This window comes from Marmota flaviventris, chromosome 18 (assembly GCF_047511675.1).
Source record: "Marmota flaviventris isolate mMarFla1 chromosome 18, mMarFla1.hap1, whole genome shotgun sequence".
Taxonomy (NCBI): Eukaryota; Metazoa; Chordata; class Mammalia; order Rodentia; family Sciuridae; genus Marmota; species Marmota flaviventris.
This window is the reverse complement of record NC_092515.1, coordinates 12,365,590-12,379,793: the sequence shown is the minus strand read 5'-3', so window position 1 is coordinate 12,379,793 and position 14,204 is coordinate 12,365,590. Positions and strand designations below refer to the sequence as shown.

Here is a 14,204-nt window from a genome sequence, read left to right as displayed (position 1 = left end):
GACGACTCCAATAGGCCCTTTGAGACGAAGATCCAAGGATTTAAAGACAAGAAACAAGCAGCCAACTGCAGACCCAGCTCACAAAGCTAGTGCTTCCACCATAAAGCCTCAAGAGACACTTCCTGAGGTCCTTCCTTTGAACCCTCAGGCACAGATGGCCCCTCCTGAGGCTGCCCATCCCCTGGGTGCACAGTTCTCCTACTCTGGAGCAGGAGACCCCAGGACAGCTCCCGTCCTCTCACTAGACTTACTGGACAGAACCAGGAGGCCTGGGGACCCTGAGTAAGCAGGACCCATTCTGCAGCCTGTAAGTCAGGGCCACCTGTGCCCAGGGTCAGGGCCAGCCTTCATCATTTAGACGCTGGGCTGCATCCCTGCTACAGACCCTGACATTGGCCACAGTTCTCCTCTTGAACACCAGGGGGCGACATGAGATGCTCAGTCAACACTTGGCAAATTGATGCTGAGGCTTGGACTAGGCTTTGTCTCAGGAGGTGGAAATGTGGCCTGATTTCCATCCCCAATAGACTGCAGGGTGTCTCCCACCCCCACTCCTTACTGGTTCTGTGAGGACCTTGCACAGCCAGGGGGCTCTGAGCAGGCCCTGCCTCCTGGCATCACCCATGAAAAAAAGTCAGGGTGACCACAGGAGAATCACTAGGTAGAGGACAGAGGCCACCCAAGGAAGGCATGGGCAGGCCTGAGCCACAGCTGCACCAAAAAATGAAGAGTGGGGGTCTCCCTAAAATCTCTCCCTGAGGACCATGGAGCCCACGGTCACCTACCTCCACTACCACAGTCCTCCCCTCCCAGGACACAAAGTGTGTGAAGTCCTGAGACAGCCACTCAGAGGCCAAGCTGGAGACACCAGGACAGAGAGTGGGTCCCCTCACCAGCCATCACTCAGAGGGCCCCCTTCTAGACCCCAGAGCTCTCTCTGTCCCCTTCCTGCTGGGAGGAAAGCCACCTTCCCTGAGCAATTGAGAACATGGGGAAAAAGAGGGCTCAACTGAGGTTCTCTGTCATAAAGGAAATATGCCCAGGGGTGAGGGGACCCCAGGGGCTCCCTGTGTGGTGCTGAGAGCCCTGAGGCCAGGACACAGCTGAGGCCAGTGCTGGGTGAGCCACTGCTCTCAGGGGACAGCGTCCCCACCTGCCTTGCTCCTCAGGGTGTGGCATGCAGTAGTGAAACACAACAGGGAAAGCAGAAGGGACAGGAGGCAGGACTGAGAGGGAGGGGACAGAGAGGTTCCTCAGCAGAGACCCCGCCCCCAGCCCTGTGACCCAGGAAAGTGCTCCTGCCCTGGGAGGAGGCTGAGCTCAGAGAGGAGCAGGCAGCAGGGCTGAGTGGCCTGGACCTCGGCTTCCCAGCGGGTCTCAGTGAAGCTCCTTGCACAGAGGGGACAGAGCAGCAGGGACCATGCAGCCCCCCTCAGCCTGTCCCTGCAGAGGGGGCATCCCCTGGCAGGGGGTCCTGCTGGCAGGTAAGAGGGGACAGTTCCCAGAGGAGGGCGGGAGGTGGAGCACAGTCTTGCTGGTGCCCCCTGGGGAGGACACGGCCCTCACAGTGGACACATGGCTTCACTCTGTCCCATTGGGAATCCATTGGGAACAGAAAACAGAGACAGAGAGAAGCTCACCAAGAGGAACAGATGAAGGGGGATGGAAAGCTCAGGGGTTCTCTTTTCCAAGTGAATCACCAGGGGCCATTATATTTTGAAAATTGGTGTTAACAGCTGTCAGGGCCACTCTCCAAATAGAAAGGCAACTAGAGCAGTAGACACTGTCTGCAGCCACCAGCCTCAGACATTGGCACACAGACACCTGGACCCTAGGGTGGGGACACTGCTTCACTCATCCACAGGAGGCTGAGCCTGTTCCAGGCCCTGGGTTACAATAAGGGTCAGACTAGTCTCTGCCTCCTGGAGCTTCCTCTCTAGAGGGCAGGAAGCCAGGCCAGAGGGAGATCTGCAGGTGAGGCCAGGTGCTGTGTAGATCTAGGAGGGCAGAGAGCAGGGAAATGTCCACAGGGAACACCTGGGGTCTGTAAGGAGGTGGTCAGGGGAGGCGGGTGCCCAGGTGCCCTGGGTGTGAGCAGGGATCTGAGGGCACTGAGGGGCCAGCCTTGCAGACACCTGAGGAAATTGTTCCCAAGAGAGGATGACAGGTATAGGGGTCTGAAGGAAAGGAGGTCATGCTGCTGGCCTTGACCCAGGGACACAAACTAACACCACACCCCAACCCTGAGGATGAAAACTCCTGCTGAGGACCTGGGCCCCATCTTTCCACTCAGTACGAAGGGCCCAGTATTGATGGATTTCTCTCTTCCCTCCTAGTCTCACTGTTAACCTTTTGGAACCCGCACCCCACTGCCCAGCTCAGTATTAAACCAGTGCCTTTCGATGTTGCTGAAGGGAAAGACGTTCTTCTACTCCTCCACAATGTGTCGGAGAACACTGTAGGCTACTTCTGGTACAGAGGGGAAATAACAACCCCAAACCTTCTCATTGTATCCTACTCGAATCTCACACACTCAGCTATCCAAGGTCCTGCATTCAGTGGTCGAGAGACAATATACCCCAATGGGTCCCTGCTGTTCGTGAATGTGACAAAGGGAGACACAGGATTCTACACCCTGCAAACCACAACTCCCAATTTTCAAATTGAAACAGCAACTGGAGAGTTCCGCGTACATGGTGAGTGATGCCCCAGTCCTCTGGGTGTTGGAGGGGTTAAATCCACTGCACACACAGGACCCTGAGACCTGGGTCTGCCTACCTCCTCCTGTGCATTACGTCCCCACAGTGGAGTTGGAGCCTTTAGTGCAGGACACACGCAGTGTAGACAGACTTCAGAAGATCCTACTCCTCCACCTGAATCCACTGGCAGAGAGCAGGGTGGTCTGGTGGGAGACTCAGACCAGGCAGAGCAGTCTCAGCCCAGCCCCTGTGTCCTTCCCAGGAGCATGGCCCTGAGAAAGACCCTGCAGGACTAAGTCAGGCCTGGCCTGAGGGCCCTGAAGTCATCACAGAAAAGGTTAGTCCTAGGGTGTACCTGCTCCAGACCTCTGTCCCAGGCTCCTGGCTCCAGGTGACCCTGAGGACATGTGGCCAGGGTTGGAGTTTGGCTTCTTGTTGAGGGCTGCTGGGGAGCAATGATTTACTGGCTACCTGATCTGGTAGCTCCTGGAGGTGGCCACCAGCCAGGGCACAGTCCCAGGAGCCACATCTGGGCAAGGGCACCTGGGCATCTCCTTCTCCTGGGACTAGGTGTGGTGAGCACAGAGGGACAGGTGCCTCAGGCCAATCAGGTGCCCTGATGGACCTCTATGAGGCTCCACAGGAAGGTCCATGTCCCCAAGGGGAGGAACAGAGGAAAGAGATGCCCCTGGAGCTCCTGGTCCTCCCGGGACCAGCCCAGGGCGCTCTCACTGGGAGGCAGATCAGAGTAGGGGCTTGTTCTTTGGGGGCAGCTCCTCTAAAGCAAGGTCAGTTACTGTGAGTATTTCAAGGTTGATTTATAGACAACATGGTGAACCAGACACCACTTCCCATGTATCCCGTAAAGGGAAACTGAGGCACGGGGAACACAGACCATGTGTGGGAGGTCAGTGGTGCATGTCACTGTGTAGCCAGAGCCCCGTGCTCTGCATGCTGAGGGCCTATTAGGCGTCTGTGGACCAGAGACCCGTCATTGGCTCAGGGCACTGGCAGCTGGAGGGGACAGTCTGGTCTGGGAGTTGAGAACAAATGGAGGATAATCAATTTTTACCCTGAAACCAAATTACCTGCCTCAACAGAATGTCCAGGCCTCCCCCTCGCCCAGCTGGTCCACACTCTCCCTCACTGAACTTGAAGTCTCCTGTTTCCTGGTGTGTTGGGTGTCACTCCCTCTGTGGCATAAGGTGTTTCTTTCTTTCTGTTCTGGGGAGAGTGGGGGAATGGGGGTACCAGGGATTGAACTCAGGGGCACTCGACCACTGAGCTATATCCCAGCCCTGTTTTGTATTTTATTTAGAGATAGGGTATCACTGAGTTGCTTTAGCCTGACCATTGCTGAGGCTGGCTTTGAACTCATGTTCCTCCTGTCTCAGCCTCCTGAGCCACTGGGATTATAGGTGTGCGCCACCAGCCCAGCCCTCTGAAGCGTAAGGAACAGGACTTTCCTTTCTCTCTCCCCACTGGACCCTGCAACCAGCACAGGGCCCAGTGTGTGGCCAACTCTCAATGGTTTTGTGATAAGTGGGGGAGGGTTCATGAATGAATGACCCTGAACCCCTTCAGAGCCTGGAATCTGCATGTGCAATCCCAGGGGGTTCTGCCACCTGCTCCCTGTCCCTCCTGGAGGCTGAGGCTCTTGCTGCATCCCACCAACCACCTCTCCTGAGGCCACTCACGAGCCATATCACAGGATGCCCTTAGGATGGCCGGGCTTTGGAGAGTCTTCGGGGAGGCCCTGGGTCAGTTCTGAGGTGGCCATGAGGCACTTGGACCTGGGGCTTTTGCTCACTGCCATGGCGATTCTGGCTGTCTTGCTCCTGCCTGTCCGTCCTCTCCCTCCTTCTCATTCAGGCAGGACTGGCCCTGCCCTCCACGGTGAGCCATGCCCTTCCCTCCTGCACTAATGGCCATCTGTCCTGTCTACTTCCTGCTAACACCTGGGGCCAGGCCCCTCCTGGGCAGGAGTCAAGTCCACAGAAACAGTCGAGGCAGGTGCCCCTGTCAGGCTGCATTAGGGGCAATATCCCCGACTGTGAAGGAGCCTCCACTGTGTCCCTTCCAGGGCTCTTTCCTTCCATGACAATGACGTGAAATAGGCGAGGACACAGGCCTGAGCATCTCCTCCATCGACTCTCTGCACTGACTCAGCCAGGGGGGCAGAGGCAGGAAGGGCGGCAAGCCCCTAGGTCCCAGGCTCCTTACACCAGATGACTGGTGGCTCCATCCTGGTCCCTAAGTGGGGCTCACGCTCCTCCAGTGACTCCCAGGACCTTCCCCAAGGGGGAGCTGGACTGAAGGGTGCTGTCTCAGGGGATAACTGTCTATTGCATATGTGCCTGTGTCCTCAGGAGGACACCATCACCACAAGGGAGGTCTGTCCCCACATGGTGTGATGCTCCAGCCACGGTCATTTACATTAGGCTCTAGGCTCTGATTTGGATCAATTTGATGATCTCACTGCACTTCCTGGGGTGAAAAGAAAAGGAAGAAGGCATTCCACAGGCCTGTGTCAGGTGCTTCCCACTTTCCCTGAGTCTCCATAGCAATTGGGAACATAGACTTCTAGATTGATTAACATGATCAATAATACTTCTCTGAATTTGGTGTTGTGCCTCATTTTACATAACAGAGACCCTCAGATGTCCCCTCTGACCAGTTCAGTCCTCCACCAGGACCCATAGGTGTCTCCTTACTCAGGAGGTTCCTGGTTCCAAACTGAATTTAGCATCTGCCTTGGGTCATAATGTGACCCCTCAGGACTTCAGAGCTCAGACTAAGACACTGTGCTCCTTAGAGAAATATTTCTTTCAGAAAGGAGTCTTAGATCCTGGGTATTAAAAACTATTTTCCCATATGGGAAAACTTTAACATCCCCCATTTCTACCCCAGGTCTGCCACACACAAGCCCACGAGGGCCGTATTCTCAGCAAGGTCCTGGTCCCCTCTTCCACCTCTTAGTGATGATGTGTTTGGAACCATCCACTGGTCTCTCAGGACAATTCCACATGCCTCACCTGCTCTCTGCAGGGGGAGAAGGATGTAAAGACCAAGGACAGGAACATCATTCTGCTCTAAACCTTGTCTTTCCCCCTCTCCCTAGAGCATTCTTTGGACTCATGCTTTGCCTTTCAGGTGTCACTGGCTCCTGTCAGTCACCAGGAAACACCTGAGCAGAACTGTCCCCCTTGTGGCCCCAGGATGACCACCAAACGGAATGCCAAGCTTGCCCCTGGTATCCTGGGTTCTGTTCACACACCCCATTTTCACATCAGGCTGTGGGGTCTTCTTGGGGTTTAGGCACAATGGGGTGTCCCATCATGACCCACCTCTAGGATGGCCTTGAGAATCAAAGGCTCAGAGGACACACACGTGGGCCGAGCCCTGGAGTCTGTGCAGATGGAGGGACTCTGCATCTCAAGGCCAGCCAGGGCCAGCGAGGACCAGGAGAGACACGGGGTTTCTAACTCCCAGTCCTGGGTCTGTCCAGGACCAAACTCTGCAATTAAGTGCACCTGTGAGAAACTCTGTGCTTCTCCCAGACACAGCCCAGGGGGCCCACCTCCTCTGATCCCTCAGATCCTCCTACATCTGCCCAGGATACCCACTCTGCCTGGTTCTTCAGGACTCAGGTTGGTGGGAGGTGAGAGGCCAGCCCAAGTGGAAAGACAACTTTGTGCAGATCACAGGGCAATTCTCTGTTTGTTGTCTGCACAGAGAAATTACCCAAACCCAACATCACAATCAACAACTCCCAACCCATGGAGGGTGAGGACTCTCTAGCATTAACGTGTGAACCTGAGATTAATTATGCGAGCTACCTGTGGAAGATAAACAATCAGACGATCCCAGATGGTGACAGGCTGAAGCTGTCCAACAACAACAGGACTCTCACTTTATTCAATGTCACAAGGAATGACACAGGACCCTATGAGTGTGAAACCCAGAACCCAGTGAGTGCCAACCGCAGTGACCCACTCACTCTGAATACTTCCTGTGAGTAACTTCTATTCCTCCATTACCCTGGCTGTGAACTCAAATACACAGGGCCAGAGGCTGGGCCACTTAGTCCCTCTTGGGTCCAAGTACACAGACCCTCTCTCCTGGGCACCTGGACGGGCTGTGCCATTTGCCCCAGGATTATCCAGGCAGGCCCAGCCTTGGGCCATGAATAGGAGGGGAGGGCTTGTGGTTCCCTGGAGAGGCCTGGGGTCAGCCACCTGGAACTGAGAAGCAGGGGAATGTCACAGATTCATTTCAGTGAACCAAGGGGTTTGGTTGAGACTTTCTGTGAGTGTGTATGGTGCTGGGATTTGAACCCAGGGCCTCTTGCATGCTGGGCAGGTGCTGTACCCCTGTACTCCCCAGCCTAGTTGTGACTTAAAAAAAAAAAAAGAAACAAGGTTGTGATTTGGATCAGTAGTTATATTGTGGTCTTCTACAGTCTAGGAACTTCCCTTTCCCTCTGATGACATTACATGTGGCTTTATTCTGTTTGCTCCAGATGGCCCTGATGCCCCCATCATAAACCCCCCAGACTCACATTTCCGTCTAGGGACAAATCTCAACCTCTCCTGCCACGCAGACTCTAACCCGCCTGCTCAGTACTCTTGGTCTTTCAATGGGAGGCCCCTGGAATCCACACAACAACTCTCAATCCCCAACCTCTCTACAAATAAGAGTGGATTCTATGTGTGTGTCGCCCATAACTCTGTCACTAACCTCAATAGGACCACAACCAAGAATATTACCGTCTCTGGTAAGTGGACCCTGGAGCACAGTATCAAGTACTGGGTGGAGTTTTGATTTTCTGGAAACAACATGGAAGAAGTTACTTCCTAGTCTCAGACCCGCTGTCAGTCAGCCCCTTGCTGTTTTTCCACAGGGCTTGTGGCCCAGCCCTCCCTCAGAGCCACCAACACAGAACCACACTCTGTGGCCATGACCTGCCTCTCAGATGACCCTGGAATCTCCATCACGTGGATCTTCAATAGCCAGACTCTGCAGCTCACAGACAGGATGCAGCTGTCCCCGGACCACAGGACCCTCAGCATAGACCCCGTCAGAGAGGAGGATGCCGGGGAGTATCAGTGTGAGGCCTCCAACCCCGCCAGTTCCTCCAGGAGTGACCGCTACAGACTGGCTGTGATCTGTGAGTGGCCCCCGTGCCACCAGTGCTTCCCTCACATATTTCACCGTCAAGGGCCATCATATGGCACCAGCCATGAGCATGGGGTAGATGCCAGAGCTTGGAGAGAATGTGGTTGACTACCCGGAAATTAGGTGCCTTGATGTCACCTTGGTTCTGATCTGTACCCGAGGCTGGGCCTGGGCTAGACAGTCTGTGAGGGCTGCCCACTGACACTGTCCTGTGATGGGAAGGAAGAAAAGAGGAAGAGAGGGGTGGGGTGTGGCTCAGTGGTAGAGCACTTGCCCGGCCTGTGTGAGAACCTGGGTTCAATTCTCAGCATCAAACAAACAATGAATAAAATAAAGGTCCATCAATATGTAAAAAATATATTAAAATAAAAGAAAAGAGGAAGAGACCTTAACAGGAGCATGAGCAGGATGTGGCCCAGCTGCGTGTGGAGAGGGTCAGGCTAGAGCACATGCAGGTTTCAAAACCAAACATGAAGAAATCGCCAGAAGCAGAGAGTCGGGAGGACGTGGTGACGACATGACAAACTGCACTGGGACCTTGGTGCCATTTCCTTCCACCCTCTGTGGGCCCCCTGCAGGGCCCAGCTGGTTCCCCTGAAGACCTGACCTTCAGCCCCTTTCTCTTCTCTTTCAGCAGAAGAGAGGACCCCAGGCCTCCCTGTGGGGGCCGTCGCTGGCATCGTGACTGGGGTCCTGGTCGGGGTGGCTCTGGTGGCTGCTCTGGGGTGTTTCCTGCTCCACACAAGAACTGGAAGGTACCCAGTCTTCCCCCACCTGATCCCACCCCAGGTGACCCCAGGCCTGAGGGAAGGAGACCCATCCTCAGACTCTGGCCTGACTCCGACCTCCCCACTTCCCGGGGACCCTCCCCTCTCACCCCAGCAACCCCCGTCCTTCACCAGCTGCTGGCCCTGGGCTGATTGCTCAACAGCTGCCTCCTCTGCACATTGGTCACCAGGACCTGTCCCCACAGCACTGGTGTCCCTCCTAAACTAGTGTTCAAAAACGGCACCTCCTGCAGTGTTTGCCCCCACACCAAGAGAGGGCTGAAGCTATGTGTATGAGGGGTCCTGTCCCAGGTCACTCAGGGCAAGGGCTGGGGCCTGGAGAGGAAGGTGGGTCCACTCTCCACACCTCCTGTGTGACCCAAGGCCCCTGATGTGTGAGGTGGGATCCCAGGGCCCAGCCAGTAGTGTGTCCTGGAAAGTTCTCTGTCTCCTGGTCAGGTGGGTGGAGAGCACAAAAGGCCACTGTCACATTACCTCATCTCCTGGCCTGAGCAGAGGGTCCTCCACAGCAGGATCACCAATGGGGTCAGGGATTTTCAAGATGCACGTGGTTCCCAAACGTCTTGCCTACGTGGTGACCCTGCTTCCCTGTCCCCACCCCCATGGCATGCATCCTGCACTCAGTCAAACTCTCCTGCTTTAATTCCTTCCTCAATTTCAGTCCCTTTTCTGGGTCCCTCAGCCAACATTCTCCTGGGTCTGCACCTGGGAGGGTCGATCACCTTGGCCCAGGGCAGCAGTGTCTTCTTAAGGCCTTTCCTCTGCTCCCCTCTCCTGGGCCCCCTGGTACCCAGACCTGATGGGGAGAGGAAGGTTTCACACTGTCCTTGGAAATGGGGTACCCTCCTCATCCCCTATCTTGCCCCAGTCCATGACCCTCATGAATAAGGCTGACTTTTCCTAGGGCCAGTGTCCAGCTTGGCCTCAGAGACCACCGCACCCCAGCATCAAGACCCGGTAAGTGTCCCCTCAGCCTGAGGGTGACTGGGAGCCCCTAGGCCTGCCCCACAGTGTCCACTCTTGCCCACAACCACACGTCCAGGGTTGAATGTTTACACTGGGGATTCAAGGACCCCTGTCATCAAACACAACAGGGGACCCACCTGGCCAAGACAGCCCAGACTTGTGGCATTTGGTCTCCTCCTCATGTTCCTTGGTTCTTTGGACCACTACAAGGGCAAAAGGGTCTCTCCCAGGACATGCTGTCTCCCCTGACACTCTGATAGTTGAGGTCCCCCAGAAGGGGCCCAGCCCTCTTCACACTACTGCTAACTCTTGTCTCTGTCCCCAGGCCAAGGTCCCTCTGACACTTCCACCTCCCTGGTAAGTCCCCCAGCTATCTCTACACAGGGGACGAGCTGTGCAGTCTCAGGGCAGGGTCACTGTCAACCCCCACACAGCACAGACACCCCCACTCATGTTGGACCAGGACAAGGTTAGCCTGGCCCTGGCCAGAGACTTGGCCACTCTCAGGGACAGGACCACCATCGCTCTGTCTTCAGCCCACCCTACTTTCTGCCATCTCAGGGGAGTCCTGGTGCAGAATGGGTGCTGGGAGCTTCTATCAGTGGCCCTGGGTTAATGATGGGGACCATAGTCTGGACAGAAACTGGGGTGTGTGTCCTGAAGTGGAGGCTGGTGCTCAGGACCCAGAGCTGGTAACTCCTGAGAAGAAAGGGCTAAAGCAGACACAGAGAGTAAGCTCTGGCCTGTCAGAGACCAGAACCTTCCATGCACCACCCAGCACCTGCTCACTGGAGTCTCAGCCTTGAGGATCCTCCCTTGCTGACCCTGATTTCCAATCTCCCTCCCTGCCAGGCCCCACCCCCTGGCCACGGAGCTGCTGTTCCCATCTACCAGGTGAGTGTGGTGATGACCCTTGCCCACAGTCAAGGGTGTACCCAAGAGATGCCCCTCCCCACACCTTCCTGATCTTGCCAGAAAACAGCAGCCAAAATGGGATCAGGGGGTGGTGATTGGGGGGCAGCCTGGGAACAGGAGCCTCATATCCAAGACAGACACAGGGACAGAGCAGTCCCAGGTGGGCCAGGGCCTAGAAGTTCATGGTCCCCTGGTTCAGAAGGGTCAGAGCCTCTTTGTTCTTTTTCAGGAATTACTAAACCCTGACCTGGACGTCTACTGCCGGGTCGACCACAAGGCTGAAGTGGCTTCTTAGTTTCCACCACACGATGCTCCATGTGGGCTGAGGGAGGGTCCTGCTAAACCCCAGATGCTGGGTAATGGGACAGAGGTGGAGCCTGACCCTATAGGACTCTGGAACCTACTGGGGGAGGGGTCCCTGGGGATTCTAGAGACACAGGCTGCCCTGGGCTCTCAATGGCCAGAGCTAGGCTTCCTGTGCCCAGGAACATGGCATTCCAGGGAGAGGGAAGGGCCAGTACTGGTCACCTGGAAAGGCGCTGAATAAAGACCCCCTTCCCTCCTTTGCTCTTTTGGTTCTTGTGGGAACGTCTCTTGGCAGACACTCCCCTCAAGTTCCAGGTCAGCTCTCTCCTGTGTCACGCAGGGGAACCGTGGTCTCTACGTTGCTCCCACAGGGTTTCTCTTCCCGGGAGACAGGAGCTGGGAGGTGGAGCCAGGGCAAAGGTCGGGTCTGTCCACAGGGAAGGGTGAGGGTCCCAAGGCCCTGCAGCCAGCAGAGCACTCAGTGGCCCTCACACTCCAGGGACCCAGGGTGGGAACTCTGACCAAGATTTCTTCTCCACCCAAAGGCCAGTACTCAGGACATCTTCACCTCTGCTGGGACAGGGACAGAGACTGTCAGAGTAATGAGGGGACAGGGCGAGATCTATAATCATGCCCTGAACAAGGGCCTCAGGCCCTGCCCTCCCATCACCGTCCACTTTGCCCTGCCTGGTCTCCCTGGGACCAGCCCCCTCCCCACACTCCAGCACCCAGGGCAGAGGCTCAGGGCTCCCACATGGGGCTCTCCAGGCTCCATGGTGATGGGACAGAGGGTCTCCTCCCTGACCAGGATGTGCTCTACAGCCTCCTCAATACACCTGGCCACTGCTCTGACTCCTTCCCTGAAGGCTGGGCAGGGGACCTTCTCATGTAGTTCATGTAGATCAGGCCACTATATTCCTGGAAATTAGAGGTAAATTTAGTAAAGATTAGGGGACACTCTGCTGATGCCTGAGAGTTGTCTGTCCTGAGATGAGAAGTAGGGAGTCATCCTCAGAGATTCCACTGTGACTCAGCTCTAGTGAGGCTCGTCCTGCATGAACATACCATCAGGACACACACGATGACTTCTCTTTTCTTGGTTTCGTGGTGCAGCTGCCACAGACTGGCTCCCACACAGTGGCAGGAAACAGCAGAGTGAAGGTGTCCTGAGCTGCATTCTTCTGGAGGCTCTTCTGGGTGTGCGCAGGAACACAAGTCCCCTGAAAATCTTAAAAGCATCTTAAAAGCTCATGGAATCTTTTCCCCCAGGTCCTGTCCTGGGAACCACACCAGCTGGAGCTCCCCCTGAGCACCGCATCCTGCTCCCTGAGCCACACACAAGCCCCTGAGAAACTGTGTCAAGCCAAGCCCTACAGGCAGTGTCATGCTGAGGCAGTGTCATGTCAGGTCCCACTCACCCCCCCCCCCCCGAGGTTGCCCAGTGGAAGAGTCACCTGTGCACTCAGGGGAGTCTCCCTGACATGGATGGGGTGGATTCCTCTTCACCTTCTGCATCTGAGCGTCCCCAGGATCCTCTGTACCCTGTCCCTGTGCCCAGTGTTTCTCCCTGGACAGAGCCTCAGACCCTGACAGGGACAGATGAGGGGCTGACTCTCCAGCAGTCCTTCCCATTTTCCCCAGGTCAACCTGCTCAGCCCCCGAGACCCTCCCCTCTACAGGAGCCATGTGCTCTGAGCTCCTGAACACCTGCCCCCACATCATGCCAGCTTCAGGTCAGTGACAACCACCAGCTCTGACATTTGCCCCCAAGGCAGGTGTCTGAGCAGACTCACCAGGTGGGACACCTGAGGCTTCAGCATGCAGGAGCACCCTAGTCCCTCTTCTCTCTCCCTGAGGGCAGCAGACCCCACAGGGTGTCTGTGAAACCAGCCCTGGGTCCAAAACACAGCTTCAGGTCCCTCCTGACCCTTTACAGAGAGAGGTGCTGGGGCAGTAGCAGCCACTAGGAAATTTTACTGTCAAGGAAACACTTGGTCCCATCCCTCCTCATACCTGTGAAAGGAACAGACACATACAATACAGCTGGCCTCACCATATGACCCAGAGGTCATTCCCAGGCCAGCTGCAGCCAGAATAGCAATCTACATGCTGCTCTCTCCTGTGACAGCAGGTGCTGCTTTTGCATTGTGGCCGGGGTCCCCTCCACCCCCCCAGGGAACCCAAACCCGCCTACGCCCCACCTCAGCCACACTCCTCAGCCTCCTGCTCCCCTCCACTTCCCTGACCTGCACAGAGAGGGGACAGCCCTCCTAGCCCCTCCCTGCGCACTGCCAGCCTTGGGTGCTCATCACGGGGTCTGTAGGAGTCCCTCTCTCAGTTTGGACATTTGTGGGACCAGCCAGACAGGAAAAGCCTCCCACATGCCTTCGACTCTCAGGGAAAATAAACAGAGAACAACTTCAACCAAAAGTCTGAAGGCAAGAGCGTCCCATGGATTCCTAACAGTGCACCATCCTGGTTGTGATCTTCTTCAAGAGACACCTCCATGTCCTTCTTTTGAAACCTTAGGACAGTTGGCTCCTCCTGAGGCTGCCCATCCTTGTTGGCAAAGTTCTCCCGACTCTGAGCAGGAGTCCTCAGGACAACCCCGTCCTCCCCCTAGACTCACCCTGCACTGGGTGACAGGCACCCTGGGGACCCAAGGTGAACAGGACCTCTCCTATAGCCTGTAGGTCAGAGCCACCTGTGCCCAGTCTGTCAGGGCCAACTGTCACCATTTGGACCCTAGGCAGCATCCCTGCTACAGTTCCTGACAATGGCCATGGGTCTCCTCATGACCTTCAGGGGCAACAATGGGCCTCACAGTCACATTCAGCCTTGGGATTCTTTGAGACAGGAGTGTGGCCTTGGCTGGAGATGGAGGTGGAGATGTGGCCTGATTTCACCTGGGCACCAATGGCCCTGTGGGCTCCACCTCACCTGCCTGCTGTCCCTGATGGAGACAGGCTGTAGTGCACATCCTGATCAGGGAGGAGACCCTCTGTCCCATCACCATGGAGCCTGGAGAGTCCCATGTGGGGAGCCCTGAGCCTCTGTGCCTGGGAGAACCCTGCTTGGCCTTGGGTCCCTTGTAGTCCCCTCCTGCCTCCATCACTCATGGGGAAAAGCAGGGTGACTACAAGAGGACAGAGACCACCCACAGAGGACATGGGCAAGCCTGAGCCACAGCTGCACCAACAAATGGAGAGAAAAGCTTTCCCCTATCTCTTTCCCCAAGAGCAGCAGAGCCCAGGGTCACCTGTCTCCCATTGCCAAACCTCTTCCTAGGACACAGGTCACCTGCCCTTGCACAACCAGGCCTGAAGTTCCCTCTGGGGGATGATTGCTGGGT

The 14,204-nt window shown here is 56.0% G+C and overlaps 1 protein-coding gene across 1 annotated transcript in view; it reads left to right on the top strand.

Moving 5' to 3' along the window:
• The first annotated feature begins 1,387 nt into the window (after positions 1-1,387).
• LOC139702646 (cell adhesion molecule CEACAM5-like) overlaps positions 1,388-14,204 on the top strand; it is a 57,177-nt gene continuing 44,360 nt past the window's right edge. The window contains exons 1-10 of the mRNA XM_071604175.1: positions 1,388-1,484; positions 2,337-2,696; positions 6,435-6,713; positions 7,222-7,476; positions 7,603-7,869; positions 8,512-8,632; positions 9,570-9,622; positions 9,957-9,988; positions 10,484-10,525; positions 10,776-10,840. Of these exons, the coding sequence (XP_071460276.1) occupies positions 1,421-1,484; positions 2,337-2,696; positions 6,435-6,713; positions 7,222-7,476; positions 7,603-7,869; positions 8,512-8,632; positions 9,570-9,622; positions 9,957-9,988; positions 10,484-10,525; positions 10,776-10,840 (1,538 nt within the window). The 5' untranslated portion in view covers positions 1,388-1,420. The remainder of the gene's footprint in view (positions 1,485-2,336; positions 2,697-6,434; positions 6,714-7,221; positions 7,477-7,602; positions 7,870-8,511; positions 8,633-9,569; positions 9,623-9,956; positions 9,989-10,483; positions 10,526-10,775; positions 10,841-14,204) is intronic.